The 26,421-nt window shown below is 38.9% G+C and overlaps 1 protein-coding gene across 2 annotated transcripts in view; it reads left to right on the top strand.

Moving 5' to 3' along the window:
* Ptprk (protein tyrosine phosphatase receptor type K) overlaps nucleotides 1-26,421 on the top strand; it is a 519,914-nt gene that overhangs the window by 99,552 nt on the left and 393,941 nt on the right. For both annotated transcript variants that reach the window (XM_050138244.1, XM_050138245.1), the window contains exon 2: nucleotides 25,833-25,955. In XM_050138244.1, coding sequence (XP_049994201.1) covers nucleotides 25,833-25,955 — 123 coding nt within the window. The remainder of the gene's footprint in view (nucleotides 1-25,832; nucleotides 25,956-26,421) is intronic.

Below are 26,421 nucleotides of genomic sequence, written 5' to 3'. Positions count from 1 at the left end.
CCCCCCCCCCCCCCCCCCCCCCCCCCCCCCCCCCCTCCTCTCTCCCCCACTGTTAGTGTCATGTGTCAGCTCTACCCCCCCCCCACCTTTTGGAGCTTCTTTTCCAAACTTATTAACCTGGAAATTATATCTTGTAAGTTTTCTTCCACATCATGAGATTTTATCCCTCCTCAAACTTTATTTATTTTTATGATTTTTGAGACATTATGTTTTTGATAGTTTTCTTTATCTGTTAGCATACTAAAAGTCTAGTCAATCATTATTTTACAATGATACTCTTATCACATTTGATGTGCATTTTCTTTGAAGAATCAAGGGTTTCTTTATGAAGTGGACAATTTAGTGTTAACCAACTAGGAAACGTCATTAAAATATATCTTCCCACAAGGCAGGCAAAGCCATCAGGGTGGTTTACCTGGGCATCGAAATTCTCTCACAGATGTGCCAGTTGAATTGGACTCATTTGCCCAAAGATAAGGATGCATAGAGTAGCCATCTCGTTTATGTCATTATTTGCTGATAATTTCTAGTTAAGAAGTAGGCTACAGGAGGCGCCGTGCCCCCGTTACATTCTGCACTGTAAATGTTCCAGGGTTTGACTGTCCTGCATTTCTGTTGGTCAAGTATTTGATGGACTAGTCCTTGTGCCGTCCTTTCCTTGTGTTCTTCTTGACTGAAAACAGTAGACGGGAAAATACTTTCTGCTGTTCTGTCAGGCTGACTTCCGATTGTAAGCGCCTCAGACCTGCTCTGTTATTTTTCTCTTTGCTTTGCTGCTCCCTGGGAACTCCAGGCTCTCTGACGACGGCAGAACTTGTGCACGTTCCGCTTGTCTAATGGAGGGTTTGGGGCTTAATCAGGTGATACAGCAATGAAAGATGTATGGTTTGCAAAGGGAAGATAAACATGTGATTATTCACTGCGCTGTGCTAACTAAGCTTTTGCACTGCACAGTGACTGAAGAATTCCATACCTAACTACGCCAACATCTTTAGTTTCCACACAGGAGAGGGTTGATAGTGGGCAATGTGGATGCTCAGTTTGAGTTTTCATTATTGTCTTTTTTCTTTTGGATGAAGGACAACAGGTACTCTTCTCATTATTTTTGCAGACATTGGGAATTCAATCTGAGAAAGGGTTGAAGACTTCAACTTCCCCCAAACACTTTTTGTCCTTGGAATCCCAGCTGTAGGTGTAGTGCACCCATACCAGGACCAGCATGCTCTGTCTCCTTCTTCCATCATTTGAAAGCACAATTCCTGCTTTTATTCTTCATACTCCACTTGGTCTTAATTTGGCCTAATAGATTTACTCTTCAGACCAACTCCCAATTTTTCAGATAATGGCCCCCTGCTCAGTTATTTTCCTCAAAGTTCTTTGAGAAGCCTGTAATATGATTATAAAAACAACAGTCCTGGTGGATGTGACTACTGGATGCTTAATGGTTGATATTTGCATATTCCTTCATTTCTTTCATACTGTCTCCATGATTTTCAGCAGAGGACGAGGACAGAGCTCTTAAGTGACTGACAGAGTGTGTTGGAGGTATGTTGTGGTTTGGTAGTAATGATAAAATGTTTTGCAAACTGAGGTGGGAGAATCTAGTGCAGAATTGCTTTGGAGTAGGCTCAAAAGTCAGGCATGGGTAAAGAGAATGTTGGAAGGAAGAAGGTCACTTCACTTGTTACTCCATTAAACACACCCTGTTCATGCCTCAGAACTTTGTAGAGATGTGATTTGTTCAAATTAGCTCCATCTCACTACTTGGTTTTATAGGTATTTTGGAATTGAGGACATGGCCATAGTAGGCATGACTTGTCTTGCATGTCATGTGACACAAACAAGTTTTTTAATGAGGACTGTGGTCTCTTGTTCAAACTGCATTTTTTTTTCAAAGTAAAATTTTTATTTAAACTATTTGAGATTTTGGGTAGAGGGCATTTGAATTGACTATCGTTATGTTAAAAATCACATCCATAACTTCATAATAAACAAAAGTCATGCTTGCTAGACTCGGTAAAGATATACTTTATTCTTTGTTAAGATACAGCATATGAAAGAATGTTGGCATTCATCTTTTCTTTTCAAATGTCTTAATTGAGGCTGGGTGATGGTGGCACACACCTCTAATCCAAGCACTCAGGAAGCAGAGACAGATAGATCTCTGTGACTTTGAGGTCAACTCAGTCTACAGAGTGAGTTCCAGGACAGCCGGGGCACAAAGAGAAATTCTGTCTCAAGAAAAAAAAAAGTCCTAATTAAAGACCAGGAAAATCTCCTTGTGCCGTGACTTTTTGCCTTTCTCTGTTTCCTTCCATCTCTGGGCATGAGGGGGAAGAATGTGGCATCTTCTGTCAACAGTGAGGTGTGAGAGAGAGAGCATATGAACGAGGAGTGCTAAGACTCTGTCTGGAGGTTGGAAGTGGAAGTGAATACGTCGCTGTCCTCTTTTCTAACACAGTTGTATTCATTGTTTTTCTCTCCCTGACAAGCAGCCACTTAAAGGAGTGGGATTTATTTTCTCGGCTCACAGTTCGAGGATGAAGTCCTTCATTGCAGGAAAGGCATGCTGGCTGGTGGGAGTGGATTGGGCGGATGTGGAGGAGCTTGATTGGACCAGGAAACAAGGGACAGGGTATGAACTTAAAGCCCTCACACCAGAGATTTACATCCTCTAGCATGGATCCACTTCCTAAAGTCTCCACAGTGTCTGAAACTACTGCTACCTAATGGGGACCAAATGTTAAAACTTGCATGTCTGTAAGGGGACACTTTAGGTCTAAATGATGACATCATGTAGATGGGACTCACTGAGGAGGAGTCCCGTTGATGATCAGGAAACATAGGTCCCTCTTATAATTTCACCGTGGTATTATTAGGGGTGAGAAATGCTAAGAAGGGCGATGGAACCACCAGTTACTATTATGATTAAAGAAGTTTCCTTGTAATTCAGCAAATGGAAGGCTGAATTTATTGTCTAACTGTTAAGTGCTTGTTCATGAAGTCACATAGTTTGTAATAGTGATTGGCTCAGAAATAAACTCTGGTGATATATCAGCAAATTAGTTTTATTATTCTGAAATGATGTTCACCTGCTAATATTATTAAATGACTCCCTTGCTTTCCATTAGAACATTATTGTGTTTTGAATTTTATTACTAACCCTGACATTTTTTCTATGTGTAAACACTGCACAAACTTCTCTTTGGAGCTGTTGCTATTAATAGAATCTCCTTGAATAAGGATGTTTCAAGGACTTCATAATCCACAAGGAGATTTTTTTAAATTATATTTGACTTTCTCATCCACCTGTGTATGACCTTTATAATGGTTCGTTTTATCCTTGCATTTTTAACTCCCATGCTATCTAACTTCATATGTATATAGCAGGTATCTTTAATCATGCAAGTAATACTTGGTAATGTGAATATTTTCCTAAGAAGAAAAACAGAGTACTTTGTAAAAGTGGTAAATGTGAATCTTAAATAAATTCAACTTTGTTCTATACATCAACATGCATATATCTATAGTGTAAGACTGAAATTTTTACATATATACGCATGCATTTTTGTTTTATATTATGTGTGTATAAATACATATCTATTATAAGTACATCTTAGTCAATATCTACTGAATGATGTGAACATTTTTATTTAACTTTTTAAAAAGTTCTTCCTTCAGAAGGCATGGCATCTTTAATTGAGGGTAAGGGACTTCATGCAAGGAATTAGAAAATTATAAAGAAGCTCATTATGCCATTAGTCCAAAGGGCAAAATTGCTAAAGAATTCTATGCTAATGTTTTAATCTGTGTATACGAGTGTGTGCTTGTTCATGCAAGGTTTTGTATATTCATCCAGCCTATTCTTTTACTAATTCTGAAGGACACCATATTGAATAGGTAATGAATATGTAAGCTCCTTTAGATGAATAGTATATATTTACACTTCAATAGTTTTACTGTGTTTTTCTCAGCATTTTGCAATGATGAGATATCTATGTTGTTGTAAAGTAGATCTTGTTTTAAACCATGATTTGTTCACCTGTTCAACACCAGCTTTTCCCAGACTATTGCAAATGTTAATTAGGTCTTACCTTTATTCTTGTTTGTAGCCATCTGAAAAACTAAACTTTACCTCACTCTAGTGGGTCTAAGAAATACAACTCTAACTACTGTCCCTAACCTTTATGTCTAGAAGAACTTGTAGGCAGAGATTGCTCATTCGTTACCTGGCCTCCCAGACCTGAATAATCACACAGAAACTTTATTAATTACAGAACTGCTGGTCCTGCTCAGGTCTGCTGCCGTTCAGTCCCAAAGAAATACACAGAGGTCTACTTTAATTATAAACTGGTTGGCCTATTAGCCCAGGCTTCTTATAAGCTAACTCTTTCATCTTAAATTAACCCATAATTCTTGTCTGTGTTAGTCACATGGCTTGATAACTTTTATCAGTGAGGCATTCTCATCTTGTTTCCTCTGTATCTGGGTTACGATTGCAGACTGAGCCTTTCCTCTTTCCAGAATTCTCCTATTCTGGTCACCCCGCCTTTCTTCCTGTCTGGATAGTGGCCAAACAGCATTTATTAAACAAATACAAGTGACAAATCTTTTTAGGGTACAAGACCATGGTCCCACTGGTGTAGGAGGGCTCTTCTGTCTGTGTGTTACTTTCATTGGTTAAATAAAGAGACTGCAGTGGCCTTTTGATAGGGTAGAATATTAGGTGGGCGGAGTAGATAGAACAGGAGGCTGGGAAGAAGAGCAGAGTTAAGGAGCAACCAGGTCAGACATGCTGAATCTTTCCTGGTAAGCCACAACCTCGTGGTGAAGTACAGATTATTAGAAATGGGTTGAATCAAGATTTGAGAGTTTGCCAATAAGAGGCTAGAGCTTACCGGCCAGGCAGTAATTTAATTAATACAATTTCTTTGTTGTTATTTCGGAAGTTAAAGTAGCTGGGCTGTGGGACGCGGCCTGCTCTCCTACAACATCTCACAGATACTCAGCCTAGCATGCATAAGAGGTGGTTTTCACTCAGCTGCATTTTTTCTTTGTTTTTTTTTTTTTTTGTGTGTTAACACTTGATCCCTTTCCAGTTTAGTTCTGTCCTCAAATTTTAGTCATCTTGACTTATATGCATATATATTTTTTAATACTGTAATTTTTTGCCCATATTTTTCTAGCCTTGTTGATGTCAGGCTATAATGAATACTGTAGTACAATTTAAATATTTTATTAAACTGAAGTACTTGCTGTCAACTCAATGCAGTAAATTTGAATGTAACTTGCAAAAATATTACCCGTCCCAAATATCTAATTCCAATCCTTACAAATTTAACACAACCTACCTTTAAAATATCATATCTGTACAAATTAAATTTTCACCATACATTTGAATGACTGCTTAGACATAAAGGCTTGTCACATGGTACAAGCATGTGCTTGTTTGTGTAAGTTACTGTGACTGAGTGAATGAACAGGGCATGTCTTTTACTGGGCCCTGGAAGTTAAGGAATCTGAGGTTACAGTAGGTTCAGAGTTGGCTTTCTTCTCATTGTTTTCCAAGAGGCTCTTCCTCCACCTGTGGTGTTATAGTTTTTCTCCCTAGTCCAGTGGTTCTCAACCTACCTAATGTCATGATCTTTTAATACAATTTCAAATGTTGTGGTAACCTCCAACTGCAAAAGCTATTTTTATTGCTACTTTATAACTGTAATTTTGCTACTGTTATGAATTGTATGTAAATATCTGTGCTTTTTGAAGGTCGCAGGCGACCCCTACAAAAGATCTTTTGGCCGAAATGGGGTGTAGGGGGGCACCACCTGCATGTTGAGAACCACTATACTAGTCTGCCCTCTAGAAGAGGGGACTTGACGATTAGACATTTTCAAGATCCAACTCCACCTAGGACTCTGTGGGAAGAAGTTTGGTCATGTGCTTTGGGTGTTCTTCCATGCTTACTTCTCTAGTGGCACTTTCCACTTTTAAAGGAGAGCACATTTCTTTTGTATTTATTAAAACAAAAGCTAATGGTTACCCATGAAAAGTAAAAACTTTCTTTAATTGAGACAATCATCTTGTGACCCTGGCCATGGAGTACAAGTCGTGTTTTTAGAGGAAGCTTCCTCCAGATTTTCGACAGAGTAAGAATCGACATAATTAGAACAAAATCTCTTGTTCCTTTTAATTTCACAAATTTAATTTGTCCCTGCATTAGTCAGGCTGTCACTAAGGAGACCTGGAAGGTGATACTCAGAATAGCTAGTGCTGTCTATCTCTGTTTTCTATCAGACTAGGAAACCTTGAGTCCTGTGAGCAGAAAACATAAACTAGAAAAGTGTCCTTGTTTAGAAAACAAGGAAACGCACACACACAATCATATCACCAAAACCAAACTAACAAAATCAAAATAAAAACAAGCAGAAAATATGCACACATAACATCTAAACAACAACAGAACAAGCAACTACCACTTTCAGAATTCCTTGATTGGATGAAACTCTCCTAGATCATATGCCTGAATTATATGCATGCAAATAGTCCCTGTCATATCCCCCTCATGTTGTTATCAGCACCCTGGATATTCTTTGTAGTCAGATAGACAACTCAGCCAACTATGTGATCTACCATCTTGGATTTTAATGTTCTGAGCAGTAAGTTGAGGAGTAATTTAGTATTTTTGTTTTAAGTGAAGTTAATATTTACCTTATTATATTCAAAGTATTTCTAACATTTCATATGATGTTCAAAAGATGGAAATATATTTCTGGATAGTAAATTAGGCAGTATCAAGAATCAACTTTTTTTTTTTTTTTAAACAAATGGTTGTAAGTATTAAATGAAAGAACCACCTGCAGTGCCAGGCCAGTGATACGGGATTTAACAAAACCACTTAGGATACTGTCTTTCTTTTAACAAATTTAATCTTTCTGTGAAGTGTTTGCTTTCTCATTTCAGCATCCAGTAAAAGCTTAGAAATGGTGTTATTACTTTAGCACACTGGACAGGGCAGCAAAAGAACTAATCTGCTTTAGTCGATGAGGGTTTTAATATTAAGTGGTAAAGCAATTCCTCTTCTCTCTGATTTCCATTCATCTTTAGAAAATATCAGATGAATGACATATGATATCTTTTATCTTTAATTTTTTTTTTGCTCTAAGGAAATTCCATTTGTGCATACAAGTAAAAAGTTATGAAAATTAAATTGGATGACAGAGGCAAGCCGGACAATAAACACTACAGGAAACGAGGCCCAGGAGTGCCGTCTCCCGTCAATCATTCACATGAGTCTGGAAAGTCAATTGACCTTAGAAGGTCCCGGATATGAGGACCTGGAAACAGAGAGCTGGCTCACGCAAAATCTACACTTTGTGTCTAGTTCTGAAACTGAATTCTAAGAGATGGAGGACATGTGGATAGTTTCTGTCTCCTGTAAAATCCACACGTCGTGCCTACTTCTGAAACTGAATTCTAAGAGGTGAAGAGAATGTGGAATTTTCTGTGAGCCTGTATTTCCCTAACATCATATAGGCGCTGGGGAGCTACAGGCAGAATTTATTCTCTTTTGTCTTTCTTAATAAGCTGAATGGGTCCTACTTTCACGTTTCCTCAGTTATGGCTCATGAGACAGCAGAAGCCCAGCCTTTGTCGTTTCTGTTTTTCTTTTAGTGACTTATTAACCTTTATTAATCATTTCTTTTAAAATCAGGATCACTAGGTCAAGATGCAGAGGGAAACATGAAGTTAACATGAGTCTGAGTGAGGAAAAGTTAAGAGAAATGGGGCTTCTTTTTTTTTTTTAATTTTCTTTTTTTTAAGGTTGATTCAAAGTGACCTTCCTGACTTGGGTTGTGGTTTTGGTTAGATCTGAGTGCATGCATCGTGCTAAATAAAGCCTGTTCTGCTTTTGAATGCACTGGGCATGAGCCAGGAAGGAGGGAGGAGTTTGGGGAGATCTGATTTCTCAAATTGCCTTGGCATTCCACAGGAAGAGTGGGGTGATTGATTCCCAAGCCACTCTGGAGAATCACCAGGGCAATCACAGAGACCCTGCCCTTTCTTAAGTTGAGGATGGTGGGAAACACTGAAGCAGATGCACAGTGGCCACCTGTCCCGGGACTGTAGGGGACATTCCTACGCAGGGTGGAGGATTATACCCAGGGAATCTTGAGAACCTTTGCAGCTCTTCACATGCTCAGTTCCTTTAAGTCAGTGAACTGATATGGAGTGCTGAATTTTATCGGAGTGGCCTTTGTAGAAGAAGGGGATGTGCAGATATATTTTTGTGCTGTCCCTCTCCGTCCTCTCTGCAGACAGATGCTTGATAGACACTGTTGATGTTTAATCTATCTTTGTACGTTTGCTTTGGACTCTGTCAGAAGTCATGCCCGAGTGTTATTGTCTTGTCCTGCTTCAGCAATATGCTGGTGTTTTAAATACAGTTGCATCTTAAATTGCCATAAAAGCAAGTAATATTTGCTTTTTACTGCAGAGCAAATACATGGGTTCAAATAAACTGGTTTAAAAATATTTATTACACAAAGAGATGCTAAGTGAAAGAGACACATATCCTTGCTCTTTTGACAATTCCTTGCTTGGAAATGACTTCTCCCAAGGACTGCCCAAATTCCTAGCTCACGCATGGAGAGTAGACAGCTGAATCTCAGCTGCTAAAGCCAGTACAGGCCTCCCTCCCCCTTGCCAAAGACTAAACAAGGAGGAGGGAGTACATGGTAACTAGTGCCAGCAACTTACTTCCAACACATGTGCTTGAGAAGTCAGGGAGGTTCCCAGGCCAAGAAGAAGCCATTCTCCACCCAGGGGAAGTGCTTGAAGCATGCAATTCACCTTTCCAAACGGAACTCTGGAAATTGGCCTGCTTTGTGCAAAAACACATCTTTCTTCAGAGACCTTCCCCGCACTTGCTGGCAGGCCGGTGGTGTCTTCTGTTGAGTCTGCAGTTCTGGCTTGCTCCTGCAGTTGGCTTTCCCCTCCAGTTTGATCTTCTGCTTCAGGTGCTTATTTTGAGCCATTTGAGGAGAGTTTGGAAATGTCGCCTTTGCTTGCAGTTGGACCCTGGCCTGGTGCCTTACTACCAAAATGACCTTCAACAAGTTGAATTGTTTTTTTCATAGTTTCTTAATGAGGAAGACAGGAATATATTAGACAATACACCCTGTGTGCATATGTGTTCAAGTATGCATCTGTTTGTCATGACCAGAGGATCTCTAGTGTCCTTGCTCAGCCACCTTGTTTTCTGAAGCAGGGTTTCTCACCAGCCTGGAACAAACCCACACATGCTGTTGTCTCTCTTGCTTAGTGCTGTAATCAAAAACATGTACTTTGCTGTTTTGTTATGAGTCCTGGGGTTTGAACTTGGGTCCTCATGCTTGCACAGCACAGCAGGTTACGAACTGAGCAATCTCCCGAACCTGAACCCTGCTTTTTAGTATGAAAAATTAATTAGTTACTTCATATAAACTCTTACAATAGCTTCCAACATGCAACAGCCCGTTTGTGTAGTCACTGACTGTGTATTATCCTTTGCCTGCTGTTGCTGCTGGTACTGTTTGCATCTGGGCTGCTGAAGTAACCTTTTCTGGAACCTTCTATCCCTCCACCGCTGCTCTTAGGGTGTCTCATGAATGTCCTCTAGAAGAGGCAAGCCGCTCTCCGGCAAGGCCCACCACTGTCTTTGCAGAGAAGTAACTAAACGTCCAAGGCCCTAATGGAAATGAGCCTGGAAGAAGAATGGAGGAGCTAATTTGCAACCCACTAACTGCTGCTAATAGGAAGTGCACTAATAAATAGCACATGTTATGTTCTGCCATCGCTCATACTGCTTAGGAATTCTTATGGATTCGAGTAATTATGCACAGAAAGAAGAAAATAGCCTTATTTAGTGATTATGAATTTGTGCTTAGACGTTCCAATAACATCTGCTGTGAAATTATTGTATTTATTTAGGTCATTAACGAAATGGCTGGCAAACGCATATTTCTAAAGAAGCGGTGGATTTCCTAAATATCAGCTGCAAACAGCAAGGATATATGATACGGACAAGGCTCAAAGGAAATTCAAGGCTGAATATTAGCACTTAATCTCTCTGCCTGGTGGGACTATATGTGTGCTTTGAAATGAAAAGACCCCTCTTGCTCGTTTAGTGCTTCCTATATGTGTGAAATATTTTGGCTCTTTTAAAAATAGCTGTTGGCTTTACACTTCATTTGTATTCTGACCAAATATTTTCATTAATCTTCTTTGAGATCCGCAGAGACTTTCTGTGCTTTGTTTGTGAATTCTAATGCATTTAAAGATTGTAATTATAAAATGACAGTCCAAGTGGCACATACTGCCGTTCACGGTTGCTTATATTTGCTTGAAGCTGCCAATAGGTGGAGGGCAGTTGACCATAGAGCTGAGTTAAAGTGTTCTCAGTCAGGGAATCAAACATTAAGAATCTCTTGTCTCAAAGAAGGCTAATTATGGATTGTTTGTGTTTTACAATTTTTTCTTTATTGTGCAAAGTAATGGGTCTTATTATGATGTCATGTATATGTGATACACATGTGTGTATGTCTCTTTGTACTTTCGTTCTATTTCTTCTCTTCTCTCTCTCATTTTTCTCCCTTCCCACCTCTCCACAGTGTGTTTTTCCTTACCAATATTAGAGGAACTTTATTTTCAGAAAATTGAAGCAAACTGCACTTTCACTAAAGAAATATATCATCTAAATAAAAGTCTGTCTTTTTCTACAGAAGCAAAGGGATTGCATTTTGTGTCTTTACGTATTTTATACATATTTATGCAGTACATTGTGATAATCTGAATATAACATGTAATAATCAGATTAGGGCAACCAGCATTTTTTTTTCCTTAAATACTTTGTGTGTGGGGTGTGTGTGTGTGTGTGTGTGTGTGTGTGTGTGTGTGTGCGCGCATGTGCACGCACGAGTACACATTGGGAATCTTGTGAATCTCTTGGTTTTCTTTTTCTTTTGAAAATAAAATACATAATAAATTGCTGTGAATTCTGGTAGAGCGCACTGATGCTCGCTTCTTGCTGAGTTTGGGTCCCTGTTATCTGACTTCCTTCCTCTCTCTTCTGATCACAAATTATCAGTTCTCTACATGCTGTTTTCACAGAATCAGCTTTGGCATGTGAATGAAAACCTACAGAATTTGTTTTTATTTCCTGGCTCATTTCATTTCGTGTACTGTCTTTCCATTACATCCACGTTCCTGCAAATGATGAGATTTGAGTCCATCAATGAGATTGATTTTATGGCTAAATCATAGAACATGACTCATTGAAATTTGACTCCTGCAGGTAACACTGAAACTTGGACAACGTGTGCTGTACCTGAGTCCCTGGTTCCTTGTCAGGCCCTTGTAACTATTATCTGCCTGACTTTGGAGGTGGTGTTGTGGTTGCCATTTTTAATCTTTGCCTGGAAAGAAAGTTTTGCCACTGAAGGTCTGGGCTCAGCCTAGTGAATGATTGGACAGGAAGTCAGTTTACCCAGTTATTCAGCCTGCTATTCCCTCCCCCTGTGACTTCTGCACCTGTGTTTTATAGGACTGTAAAGTTTTATTTATTGATTCACACAATTCTTACCTCACCTTTGGAGGTAGAAGGTAGAACAGACCTGAGTCAGATTCTGTAGTCTTTCTTAGAGTCTCTAGAATAGGGCTGCATTTTGTGAAAGCTGCCATACTGGTGTTTATGACCACTTGATAGATTCTCAACTTATAATGACTTTCAGTGTTTGTTAGAAACATAATCCTGTTATGATCAACATCTCCAGCAAAAACACATCCTTTCATCTCATTCTTAAGACGGTATCTCCAAAATCAATCTTAATAGGAAACAGCCAGTCCCTTTGGGATACTGAAGAGGGAGAAGGTGAGTGGAAAACTACTGCCAATGGTCGATACTTATTGTTGGGGTACAGTTTCTTGTAGATTTAACTACAGCAACAAGTGGGTTACAAATCTTATATATTTCCTTCTAGATATGGTGGTCCACCATGGTTTGGTGGTAAACCCTATTGAGTATGAACCTCAGTTTGCCAGGCGTCAGAGGCAGGCAGATCTCTGAGTTCAAGGCCAGCCTGGTCTACATAGTGAGTCCTAAGACAGCCGGGACTATACAGAGAGACCCTGTGTAGTCAAAACAAAAACAAACAAACAAAAAAAAAAACAAACAAAAGACAATTACAGGACATCTTACTTGCCTTCCATGCACCTGCAGGAAGTTCTTTAAGTTACACAACTTCATGCAATTTGTGGTTATCGTGAGGAGACCATTAGTACTTTGGTATTTAGAGTGAATGACTCAGAACTCCACTAGCCTTTCTATCTAGGACCTGTCTCAGGATTCTCCACCTGTTCTGGACCCTGCAAACTCTTCATCGTTAGCTCTACTATTTCTCCTCCACACAAAGTCTTTTCCGTTCTGTTGCCTCTGGGTCTCTGTCACTGATTTTCTGTAGTCCAGCAAGCCTTCTTCTGACTAATAGTGAATACATTTAGCTAAACTGAAACACATTTCTTGGAATATCAGCTAATTTCTTCTTTGATATGATTTTCATGCTTTATTCTTTTGTGTGTCATTTCTATCAGGATGAACAACCTAGCGGAGTACCCTGACTAAAGAATAAAATTAATCAGAGCCTTGAAAGGGACATAAAAGGAAGGGTTGGGGTGGGACTTGGCACTCAGTGGTATTTTCTGAAGCCCCCAATATGTTGTACATGTGAATTCTCTAGTAGAGTGTGTTTTATTTTAATTGAAATTTTACTTCTGGGATCATATAGTCAACTAACATCAGGTTCTTAGTGAATGCTACGCGGAAGTGATCCAGATAGCCACAGTCGTGATTCAAACATTTCGTGGAGATGTGTGTGTATCCGTGCAGATGAATCAGCAACAGAAATGCTGTCCGTGCCTAACTTCATTTTACCCTCATCTTGTCTCCATTCTGGTTCTACCTTTAGTTAAGATCTCCAGTGACAAAAGGCAGCCAGAGCAGATGTGTTATGCTGTGAGGTATCAGAATGTCTGGAAGGTAGATTTCAAACCATTTTGGTTTTGATACTTTTGGTTCTGGCTGATGTGACAGTGCTGTTGTATTCACCCCTAGCATAAACAAATTTTCTCTGTTTATTTTTGATATCCTAAATAGCTTCCGGATACGATTGGCTACTCAAGAGGGATGCTTTTCTGCTATTGGTTCCTGTGTTACTTGTCTTTTGTTTCTGGCTGCTTGAAGATCTCTTACTATAACTCTTATTTGTCTTTAATTCTCTAATCCCTTGGTCATGCAATCACCGCTTCCTGTATGGTTTTGAACATCTGTACTGTCTTCACCAATTGCTGGTGCCGAGGGCATCCCCCCCCACCCATGACTTATCTATTCATAATAACTCATTTTTTTTTGGATGAGCCCAGAATTTGAGGACATCTTCACAAGTAAGTTTGCTGTCATTGTCCTTCAAGTTTGAAGGGAGTCCTGTCGTCTTTGGGTGCCATTGAAATTTATATTTTAATTTAGGGAGCTGGTAGTTCCAACCTTTATTGGTAGAATGTAGAACAGAATACATGGGAATATTTATGCAGGGTATATTTATGGGGGTAAAATTGTTGGATTCGAGGGATCTAATACATAAAATTGCTAGTTATCCTTGTGTTGTTATCTCAGTCGCTGATCAGCCCTTTTGCAAACGACATAAACATACCTCTTATTTTTTGCCATAGGTTTTCCTCAAATGGGTAGTAAAGATCAGATTTATTTTTAAAACTTGCTGAGACACAAATTAAGGTAGTTTTATAAACATAATTACACATCAGGATGTTCTTGAAAGTAGCGCGCTCAAATAACATATACTCTTATTTGCTTTATTATTTGAAATTCTGAAATGAGCTCTTGCTTTGGGTGAGAAGTGAGACATGAAAGTCATCACGCTGCACAGGGATGCCTGACTTCAAATGCCACCTCCACACTGTCTCTGCCTTTCATCTATTATTCAAATCTTATTTCCTAGCTTCTCCCCTTATATTGGAAATTAAACAACACCAACAAGCCTATTTCTAGATCCCATCCAGAAGAAAGGGGTTTGCTTGTTATCGGGAAACCTCTCAATTTGACCAATTTTAGAACCGGTTGTAATGCCTTGCAACAATTGTTGGAGAGGAAATTGATTAAATGGATTATATTGTAGCAGCCAGTCATCAATTAGGTGTGATGATATTTCAAGTTTGTGAAAAATTCTCTTGCTCCTGTTCTTGGAGGATCTGCTAGGGACTACCATCCCTAGCAGTTGACATCTTTCTGTTACTCATTCTTCATTTCACAGATAACTTTTCCACACCAACAGCTTCCCTTCCACCATCTTCCTATCATGTACAATGCTATGTATTATAGTTTTTCCTTATATGTGTAGTAAATATTAGATTGTTTTCCTTAAGTTTGTTGAAACATAATTTAAGATCACTTAAAAAGCATAATTACATGTCCTTTTGCCAAGGCAGAGTCAAGTGTTTAGTTTTAATGTCTTAGGAAGTCTCTACTAGGAAATTGTCAGTGGTGACTTCTGTCTCTGATCTTCATGGAGTTTATCATCACTCATAAAAGCCTCAAAAGGAAGGGTATAACTGTAAACTCGTACTTTCTTTCCTCCTTTGCCAGATTATTAGTTATTTTACACTGTGAATTTCCCATGTACTTCGAAAAGTCATGGGTATGCCAGCTGATGATTTCCTAACCCACATCCTAACTTCCGGATAGCTTCAGTCTGCAGTGTACTTTGATTCTAATGTTACAGGGTATATGGAGAGTTTTCAAATAATGACTATAGAATTCCTAAGTACTTGGTGAAAGTAGAGATGGGAAACTCAAGGCGAATTGCCTTTTCAGTGATTATAGAAACTAGAAAAAGGAAGACCCAGACATACCAGAATGTTGGTGAAGCTTAATTTAACACAAACTTTCCTTATTCTTTTAAGTTGAAATGGCCTCTCACTTCTGATGACACGCAAGTGTCTCTCTGTAGCCGTGTTTTGCAATTTGGAAAATTTCTATTTTATGTTTCAGTCCCACAAAATATTAACCATAACCATATAACCATAACAAAATATGAACTCCTTTCTGAAAGAGTACTAAGGAGGAAGTTATTGTGACTCAGGCTTCTTATGTGAGTCTCTTGTTTGCTCCGGGCCTGGTAGGAAGCCAGACTGGCTTTAGTGATGGGGAGAGCAAACAAATGATCTAACATCAGCTGATGTACTGGCTGAACTGATTATTATATGCAATTTTCTTGTTATAACTTCAGAAAATGGCACAAAAAACCATAATTCTTTACTATAAAGAACACTTACTGCTCCGTCCTCAGGACCCAAGTTCAAATCTCTAGCCCCCATATAAGAATGTGGGTGTGGCCCTGCATTCTGCTGGAACCCCAGCACTGTGGTGGGGGTAAGTTCCCTGGGGCTTGCTGGTGGTCAGTCTAGTCCAGGTTCAGGGGAGACACTGCCTCAAAGAAATAAGGCCAGGAGTGAGATCAAGACTGGTGACATCCTCCTGTGCCTCCACATAGGCTGGGTAGGGTACCTCCCATACAGGTGTGCATAGACCTGTGTGTCTTTGTGTGTGTTTGTCTATATATGTATGTGTGTATCTCGATACACATATATGTTTGGAGATGTATGTATGTATCAACACATACATACAGACACAAAAATCATAAAAGAATTTATTTAAAGAACTGTGGAGAATTCAAATTTTGATTCATAACTTGTTCATAAATCAAGTTTAAGATATTTGACAGTAAAACAGTTACATATTCTTGAAAATATAGGAGAACAATGATTTACTTTCTTTTGAGATGCATATTAATTGCCTAAACTATGTTCAGATCTTATTGTTATTTTCTAAAGTGTATTTTAAAGTCTTAAGTGGGTTGTTAATCTTAAAAATGTGATGGGGCATATTTTAGATGAGTTCTCCAGTCTGATCTAAAATCTGAGATTCTAAACAGGCCCTTCCCTCTCTGCTGGAAGTGTTGGTCATGGCATTTTGTTTCCCGTGGCTTCAGCCTATCACGGTATTCACTTCATCGTGAAAAATGATCCATCACCTATGCTTGAGTGGGGTTGGGAGCAACTGCAGAAATAAGCCAAACCACATCATGTGTGGTTGAAGTGAAGCCCACCAGTAACTCACTGTGACAAACACAACAAAGAAAGGCTTAGGTTTGAGCCTGGGTGGCTTCCAGTTTTGCCATAATGTAAACATGGCTTCAGTTGGGAATTTTATTTTTCACTACATTTATTCTCAATTACGTTGTTCAGTAGTTTCCTTAAAATTGCGTATCTAGCGCTAAGTGCCAAGGATGGGGTTTTTGCTATGATAGTTAAAAAGTAAAAAGATAGGAAAAGAAATTCGGGTGCGCTTTTTCGCCTCAGTTCTCTGAAAAAATAAAAAAAAAAACATTTCTCATCACAGTTAGTGTGACAGCAGAAGGAAATATCGTCTGAACAAAATTGCTGTTATTTACAAAGTGTTTTTATTTTAGACTTTAAGGATCCCAAAGTCTGTGAATTCTACTGCTAGATAAAGAACTACAAACTAGTGACTGCAGCGAGGGAGAATTAGCCCCTCCTGGGGAAGAATGAACTGATTGGGCTGATACCAAGTGGTCAGCCCTGAAGCTATATACTGCCAACTCAGCAGGTTGTATTTTATGTATTTGTGCTTATATGTATATATGTAAGAATAGTAAAGAAAAAGGGACTAAGTTTGAGAGTGGGAGGCGTGGCAGGTGTTGGTGGGAAAGGGCATGGGATAGGCTGGAGAGAGGAAAGGGAAGGCTGATGTTATCTAATTATATTTTAGTGAAAATGTAAAAATATAATTGAAACTCAACATTGCTTGTTTGTGTACCTTATGGGAGTGGTAAAACATGAAACTTGCAAGCTAACAAGGCAAAGTTACCTTACAAAATTTTTTACCTTAACTAACTCTGTTTAAATACAACTATTTGTTGAAATTACTTAACCAGACAGACTTTTATAACTATACGATGTATTAGTTACTCTCCTGATTGCTGTGACCACAGTACCAGATAAGAGGCAACCTAGGAGGAGAAGTGTTCTTTTTAGCTTCATGGCAGGGAATAACGTTACATCATAGAAATAGGGTGTTGCAGTGTGGGTGTGGGGTGGTTGGTCATATTGTATTTGTAGACAGAAAACATAGAGGTAAATGCCTCTTTTTTGTGCGTTCTTTTTTATTCAAGCTCTGATCCCATTTTACAGCATGGTCTAGCCCACTTTCAGGGTGGGTCTTCCTACCTCAGTTAACACATAAATTCCTTCACAGACTTTCTCAAAGGTTTGTTTTCTAGGTAGTTCTATGTCTTGCATATTGGCGGTATTAGTCATCATATCCAATAAGGATTGTTGACAGAGGTTTCTGTCCCACCTGGTCCCACAGCTGTTCTGTCCCAAAGAAACACACAGAGGCCTACATTAGTAATAAACTGGTTGGCTTATTCACTTAGGTTTTCTTGTTAATTAACTATTACATCTTACATTAACCCACAATTCTTGTCTGTGTTAGCCAAGTGGTTTGGTTTCTTTATCAGTGAGGCATTCTCATCTTGTTTCCTCTGAATCTGGGTTACAACTGCAGACTGAGCCTTTTTTTCTTTCCAGAATTCTCCTATTCTGGTCGCACTACCTATATTTCCTGCCTGGTCACCCCATCCATACTTCCTGCCTGGCTACTGACCAATCAATATTTTATTAATCCAATATATGTGACAAATCTTTACAGTGTACAAGATTGTTGTCCCACAGCAAAGGCTGCTTTCCTTTTTGTGGCATCAAAAAGAACTTTTACATTTGTGAGTTCAGTTTTTTCCTCTAGAGAATATCGGGCACTACCTGGCCAATGTCATGGATGGAGTGGGGCTGGGTACTTTCTGATATGGTCAGCTTGTAGTGCCTGGATTCACAGCCTTTCCTCGGTGTTTTTCCTTCCTTCCTTCCTTCCTTCCTTCCTTCCTTCCTTCCTTCCTTCCTTCCTTCCTTCCTTCCTTCCTTCTTCCTTCCTTCCTTCCTTTTATCCTTCCTCCCTCCCTCTCTCTTTCTTATTTTCGCTTAAATATTTATTTATTTTTATTTTATGTGTATGGATGATTGGCTGCATGTATACTATGTGCATGTCTGGTGCCCAAGGAAGCCAGAAGAAGGCTTCAGTTTCCCTAAGATTGGGGATACAGGAAGCTGTGAGACACCATGTGGGTACTGAGAAATGATCCCAGGTACCAGGTCTGTGCTTTAAACTGCTCCAGCTCCTCTTTGGTACACCTTGGTCTGTTACCATGAGTGATTATTATTTTTTATTATGAGGTATATTTTATGAATGTGTTCCTCCTCCTTGTTATTTGGAAGAAGATTCTTATATAGTCTAGGCTGACCTCAAACTTAATGCGTTGCAAAGACTGTTATTGTCTCCTGGAACCTCCTGCCTCTATTCCTCAAATGCTGTGATTAGTGGCTTGCACTACCACATTTTAATAAGACTCTTCATTTCTGCAGTGATTTCTAATGCTATGGAATCTTCTATTAGCTTCATTGTGAGGTTACAAGAAGTCACATATAGATGTAGGCTACCCATCTATCCATTTTCTGCATGTCCACATGACTATGCAAGGTCATGCCTTACAATTTCTGCTGTAGTACAAAGGGGCTAAACCTTTAGGGTAATGTGTCTCATATTTCTTTTTCTCTTAGCACTCTAAATGTTTGACTTAGGACAGATGGATTGGTTTCACATTCCATCTTTAGTTGAGTTTCCTGCTGCTACTCTTCTTGATTCATGTAAAAAAATAAGCTTTTAACCAGGCTAAGTTCTAGCAGTAGTTTTAAGAATGTTTCAGATGAGAGTGGTCTAAGCCATGGGCTGGTGAATGGCCTATGGGCCATATCCAGACTTCCATCTACTTTAGGACATGCTCTATTCCAGTGCAGCCATGTCATTTGTTAGCCCCCTTTCTCCGTTGGTTTGCTTTCTGGCTGCAGTTAAAAGAAATTGTGTAATTGCAATAGAAATTAAATGGAACTTGAAGTGTTTCCTAACTGGCTTTGCACAGATAGGTTTTGGTCACTCCTGATTTAAGGGTGCAATTCCTGTTTGAAAACATGTATGATACGTGTTCAGGGAAAAGCTGGTTGTTTAGAAACCTCTCTGCCGTCTTTCTGGCTAATTAATTTGAAAGATGTTTCTTTTCATTTAGCTGTTAATTATCTGTGTAGGGTCAAATCTGCTTAGCCCATGTATAAACTGAGGACTGTCCCAGGGTTATAAACAGGGTATACTTTATAGAAAATTATTAAGTGTAAGTAGCTTTATTTGTGAGAATTTTGACTAATGCTCACAGCATTTCAGGATAGTTATTATTGAGTTGATAGTACTTGGGAGGGAATTGAAACTCAGAAAATTAAAATAGCAAAGCTATGCATGTACTTATCCACACTCCATGCTGTGTCTAGATGCATACTCTCTTCGATCACCAAAGTGTATGCTAGGTCCTTAAAATTGCTTATGTCTAATTAATTGAGGTGTATGTTATTTGACTATTACTTCATTGAAGAGAAGGAGGGGTGTGTAATGGAGCTTCTTGCTCCATTCTGGTTAATTCGGTCTTATTGAAGTATGGTTATGCAGTCAAAGTATAAAATTTGCTTTGGATCCTAGACAATTTAAGTAAGAAGCCTTGCCATCTACTTAATATTGGATTATATATATTAAGCATGTACTTTCAGTTAGAGCTGGGACTCCAGGGAGAAAGAATTTGATAATTGATGAATGTGTTTGAAATGAGGTTTTTTCTAATCAATAAGAATTACTCCTCCTTATTCATAAATGATAGCTCCAAATTCAAAGGAAACATGTTAGGGGTTCCTTTTCCTTAGCAACTAGGTAGACTCAGATAATATTTTCACATACTAATTAATTGCAAGCAGCCTGAAGGGTTTTTCCCCAAGTCTGGATTCATTATCTTCTTTAAAACTCTCATTTATAATTTCTTAGTTTTTTCCCCACTAAGGTCCTCAGTGGCAACAATTAGAATGACTTATTATGATTCATTCATCTTCTCCTAATGGAATTAATTATTTATGTGCACTTGAATTGTGTGTGTGTGTGTGTATATATGTGTAGTGTGCATATTTTAATTCTCAGACATGAAATGAAGAAAAAGTGTTGTTGTCTTTAGGGCTGACAAAGACACACACTACCTGGGCATTGATCGTGTTCATCAATTCTCATTTTGTACTTCCAATATTCCCAGACGTGTGCAGTTAACAGGAAACAAAAATCTATGAAGACATTCCAGCATTTTTCAGAGGAACATTATCTGAAAGCCATTTCTTTATTTTTTTTTCCAATAAGATGTTTTTCTGGGAATAAAGATTTGCTCCTATCAACCTGAACATCAGTCAAGACTAGCAAGCTTTTTTTTTTTTTTCTTTCTTTAGAATTATTTTGGTGGGGTATATTGGCTTCTTTGGGCATTTTGCTTTCAGACTTGTGATTTTATTTTGTGTTTTCTTCAGATTTAATTTTTTTTTTCCGAGACAGGGTTCCTCCGTGGCTTTGGATCCTGTTCTGAAACTAGCTCTTGTAGACCAGGCTGGTCTCGAACTCACAGAGATCCCCCTGCCTCTGCCTCCCGAGTGCTGGGATTAAAGGCGTGCGCCACCACTGCCCGGCCAGATTTAATTTTTTGTTATTTTAATTGTGTGTCTCTTGTGAGTATATTCATATGAGCATAGCTGCCTGTGGAAGCCTTAGACTTTGGATCTCAGTGGAGCTGAAGTTGTAGGCATCTAGGGGTGCCCTGACCTTGGTGGATTCTTTGCTATAGCAGATGTTGTTAATCACTGAACCATTTCTCTAGACCCTTTTATGGGAATTTCTAATCAGCACAATAATAGGAACTGTTCAAATCTTGTTTAGTTTAATACTGTCTGTGGTTGAAGTTTCTATTATGCTTTTCTTTTGTCCCAGTATAAAGAAACATCATTTTAAGTGGTATACCCACTAGGTTTATGTTATTGCTTAGTTCACAACTGGCGAAGGCTGACTTTTTTCACTTTCCTGAGAATTATCTTACAATTGTACTAAATATGCCGTATTTTCCAATACAGTCTATGATTTTCCATGGGCTCTTTTAAGGAGTATACTTTTCCCACATTCTTTAAGCTAATGAGAAAGTTTTCCTTGTCCATAGCTAAATAGAGCCCGTGCTGTGGAAATAGTCAGAACCACGAGAGGCAATTCTGTTTGTTTTCTGCATTTACACCCAGTAAAGAAATGAGAAATTGGTCAGTGCCCTGGAAGGCAGAATGGGGAAGATGCTGCTACATTGGCTTTTCAAAGCCCACTTTTCACAGTTTATGTGGAACAAGCTGTCTAGGTCTTCCGTAGTAAAAAATATATATATTTCCCCCATGGCTCAGACTTGTTTAAGGTCTCCAGAGTATTTTTGAAAAGCTAGGCTTCATGGCTGAAAATGTACCTTAGTCTGGTACTTGCTTAGCAAACATTAGTCCCAAGGTTGTATCCTCCAGGTCACAGACACTGGGTGTGTTATCTTGAGTCTGTAATCCCTGAATCCAGGACAAGAAGGCAAGAGGATTCAGATTTCAAGGTCATCCTCACCTACACAGTGAGTTTAAGGTCAGCCTGGGCTACAGGAGACCTTATTTCAAAACACCAGCAAAACCAACCAATCAAACAACCACCAGCAGCAACAGCAGAGTCAAGACCAAATAAGAAAACAATGACAAAAAAAATTACACAAAGAATTCTGACTTTAGGTAGAATTTGAGTTTTGAAAGTGATTTTTTGCATTTATTTATTATTGTGTCTGTATGCATGTGTGCGTGCGTGAGTGAATGTGTATGTATGTGTATGTGTACATGTATATGTGCGTGTGCAAAAATTTGGGTAGTTGATTTTTGTCCTCTTATAAAGCTTGCTGAATTAAGGTCAGGCCATTAGGCTTGGCAGCAAGCACCCTCACATTCTAAGCCTCACAACAGTTTGAGTCTAACTCATTTTTCTCATACATTTCAAGTGTCTCCATTCCCTGTTCTTTCATGTACATGCCATGAGCTTTAATAAATGCTCGAAAGTCATTCCAGGCAGAACCCATGAGGCTTCATGCCTGCCAGAGGGACTATCAGCAATCATACCTTGTTGGGGACAGGGTGTCACTTCAGTGGTATAATCACAAGTTTTCCTTGTTCTACTGAAGAACAGTTCTGCTAACCTGGGTACAGAGTCCTTTATGTGGCTCACAGTGAGGTGAAAAGACACTTGTGATGATGAAGCTACCCCTTAACTAAGTGATCAGAGGGAGAGGAATCAGCATCTGAGATGTTCTTCAGGAGTAGTTCTCTACTGGGGTTAAACACCGTCATCCCCTCTGCTCGGGGGTGACTTGCAGCTCTCCCTGTTGCCTTATCACTAGGAGCTGACAGAATAACTAGAAACTGAAGGGGCCTCCTCTTTCATAGTTCTTCAGCAACAGAATGTTGTCATTTGTTACCAATTCAGGTTTACCACTTGGTGTTCCTTCCAGCAGCTGAGCGAAACTTAAAACTTATTAGGTATATTTTTTGCTTATGAATTAGAACTGTGGACACAAAATATGGCTCTTATTCCAAAAGGAGTGAGTTAATTTGGAGACACATTCTATGGCTCAAGAACATGAGCTGAATGTCATGCTCCCGTGTAGAAGTGATCGCATGAGCTTTTTATGGTCGTAGAACAAAGGACAGTCATGAGTTGATACATGCCCACCGACTACTACAAAGCAGGAATTCTCAGATTCCCCTGCCTTGGCCTTCCAAGTGCTGGGATTAAAGGTGTGTGCCACCATTGCTTAGAAAACAAGACTTATTAAGACAAACATTTAGAAAAGATTTAGGGTAGAAGGGAATAGAGGAGTTTAGGAAAAGGAAAGTATATTTCCAAGAGGTAGGGTTGAACTTTTTTATTGTAGGGCGGTCACTTGGTCATGCAGGCTGCTCAGTAGCACAGGCCCAAAATAATCACACAGAAACTATATTATTTAAATCACGTCTTGGCCAATCATTTAAGTGTATTGCTAACTACCTCTTACATCTATTTTTAACCCATTTCCAGTATTTTACATTTTACTACGAAGATTGTGGCCGACTGCAAGGTTCCAGTGTTTGTCTTTGGAGGGGCTACATGACCTCTCTCTGACTCTTCTTCCATTCTCCCAGCATTCAGTTTAGTTTTCCCCACCTTCCTAAGTTCTACTCTATCAGGCCAAACCATTTTCTTTATTAACCATTGGTATTCACAGCATACAGAATGAATCCCTCATCACTTCTTGAGAGAGCTACTAGCATTTTTTTCTTGGTGCATCCTTCCTTCCTTAGGTGTAACTTAGTCAACCTGATTTAGCGAGTATAGTCAATTCCTTTGGTTTCTTTAGAATTTTGATCATCTTGTTGTCACATGTATCATTCTGTTTTATTTACTGGCCTAGAGTTATTATTATTGAATCCTATTTCCTGTCCTTTTCACTTTGTCTTCACTTCACTGGCCTTAATCTTAAGACAGAAACTCACATTATAAAGCAGAATGTGAAAATGTGCTAATGCAGGTTTATAAATATGCTTTCCATGTAATAAATAGGTTTGTGGTACCTCTCAGATTAGAACTTATTGTAAAATAGAATTTGAAGATAATCTTCAAGGAGTTTTCTTATCATTCAAGTCAAGCTGATCAGTTAATGATTTCATGATCCCTTTGACACATTTCTGGTACAGCGGTGATAAGTAATGTCGACCCCCTTTTTCGGTATAGCTGTTCCCTGTTACTATTAATCTGAACACTGAAGTCTAAAATTAACCATGTCTATGAGGGGCAGCAATTACAGCCATTCGTCTTCCAAATGAGTCAATGTGATTTCCACTGATAGTTTAAATTCACTTACAGTGGAAGCCCAGACTTACATAAAGGGCAGTGGGGTCTTCTCAGGCCTACATTGCAAAGCAGTAAGTCTTTTGGGGCTTTGATAGTGAATTCTATCTGTGAGGAAAACTTTTCCCCTTGGGATGTAAAGATGCATGTCCTAGCAACATCCTTTTGTAAATTTTAAATGAATTAAATTAATTCTAAGTGAAGCTAATTTTAAATCAAAAGTACGTCATCTTTCACGAATACCTGTGCAACAAAGGTTACTTTTAGCATGTTCAAAAGGCAATGTTAAGTGTTCCAGCTGTTGGGCTGTGGGTTATAGTGGAGGATTACTGTAGTCAGAGGAAAGATGCGAGGGACCCAGTGTACTCCGGTTTTGAGAAAGGTTTTGGGGTTGTGGAATTCTCTGTCTTTTACAGTTTTGTTTTTGATGCAGTTGCTCTCTGTCATTGCTGGAGAGGGTGTCTTTCAGTCACAGCCAAAGTGACGAACTTTTGATTAGGAGAGGGAGGTGAATTTAATGGTCTGACGTTTACCACCTGTTAGCTGTTACTGCGTGCCTTAGAATTCCCCAAGTTTCTCCAGAGATCTCCATGGAAACTAAGCAAATAGGCCACTTGAAAGGAAGCAGGTTATTGGTTTTTCTCATTAAAGCCACTGCTAGATTTTCATTAGTCGTAATCCATTTTCTTTCCAGATTAGACATACGGGCCACTTATTTTCCCGATTTGAGTAAACCCTATATGTTGACTTGTGTACCCTTTGTAGATGAGCTGAGAAGCAAATGTAATCATTTTCCCCCTGCTATATAGTCACATCTGAAAGTAAATCAGAGAGGCCGAAAAATGACCGATGTGAAAGGGGAAAGGCCACTCGCTCTGTAAAAATCAGGCCATTGAGCAAAATGGAAGGCTGAGCGTGGGAACAGACTAAAATGATCCGTTTTGTATTTCAGTTTCCCCCACTTTAAAATTGTAAACTGCGATTGAAAATAATATAAATATTGTACAGAAGAGCCGACCCCAGAACTCCAGCACTATTTAGACCTCAGTAAACTTGTGTGTTTGGTTTGCTATAGTAGACAGCGTAGACATCTTTTAAGTTAAGGCTTAAATTCAAACTTCACTGTTTTGAATTTGTGCTGCAAAGAAAGTTTTCACACTCCCTGCTCCCTTTGCAATAAGGCTGTCAACACTGTTTAGATTGTAGTTTTATAAATTGAAGTAAAGACTCATTATATATAATGTGTGTGCGTCTTTTCTTTTCTTTTTGGGACAGGGTTTCCCTGTGTAGCTTTGGAGCCTGTCCTGGAACTAGCTCTGTAGACCAGGCTGCCCTCAAAAGCATGGAGACTTGCCTTCTCTGCTTTCTGAGTGCTGGAATTAAAGGTGTATACTACCACGCTGAGCATATATATACGTGTGTGAGTGTGTGTGTGTTTGTATATATGTGTTTATACATATATGTTATTTTTAAAAGTCATATATATATATGATTAATTTAAAAATCACACACACACACACACACACACACACACACACACACACATATATGTGAAAGCTTCAAAGATTAAGTTTTCCTTTCGGAGCTCAGCCCAGTAGAATGTACTGAGGTTTCTATTGGTATTGAATTTTTCCTAAGAGTGGTGCCAACAGAATATCACTAACAATTAAGATCACACGTGTCATGGCAATTACATATTTCACCCTTAGCACTTGCTTCTTCAGGTGCTTTCCTCATGTGGAGAAAATGTGTGTAGAATGTAATCGAATGCAATAATGTTCCTCCCTTCCTTTTCTAGGTGGCTGTACTTTTGATGATGGGCCAGGAGCCTGTGACTACCACCAGGATTTATATGATGACTTTGAATGGGTCCATGTCAGTGCGCAGGAACCCCATTACCTGCCCCCCGAAATGCCTCAAGGTAAGCTGTGTTCTCCTAACTCAGTGTCCAGGGAATAGTTTTAGACTAAACAGTATTTTCTTACTTTATATCTAATTTATTATTATTGGTACTTCAAATCTAATTTACTATTATTGATCCTTTTGGTAACATCTAAAAATCTTAAAATTACTCTTTAACTCTTCCTTAACAGTGTTTTATAACGTCTCCTCTATTTTTCAAGAATTCTTATTACATCTTTCTTTTCACTTTGGAGAAACATCTGTAACTTTGTAAACATTGCTTTTACTTGCTTAATAAGAAGTCAAAATCACTAAACCTGAAAAAAATCACAGAACAAGCAAAATTTATAGGAAAAATATAATGAAGTTTAGTCATTTGGAGTATCTTCAATTATATTTCACTTGGTCCAGGTAGACTGTGGGCAAGCCTTCAATAGCCTGTGATCAGGAGAGAAATTGTCTCCTTCACCCCCCAGAATATGAGT

This window comes from Alexandromys fortis, unplaced genomic scaffold (genome assembly GCF_014885135.2).
Source record: "Alexandromys fortis isolate MF-2015 unplaced genomic scaffold, M_Fortis_MF-2015_v1.1 scaffold_14, whole genome shotgun sequence".
Lineage (NCBI taxonomy): Eukaryota > Metazoa > Chordata > Mammalia > Rodentia > Cricetidae > Alexandromys > Alexandromys fortis.
The sequence above is the reverse complement of the archived record's forward strand: the minus strand, read 5'-3'. Positions and strand labels throughout refer to the sequence as shown.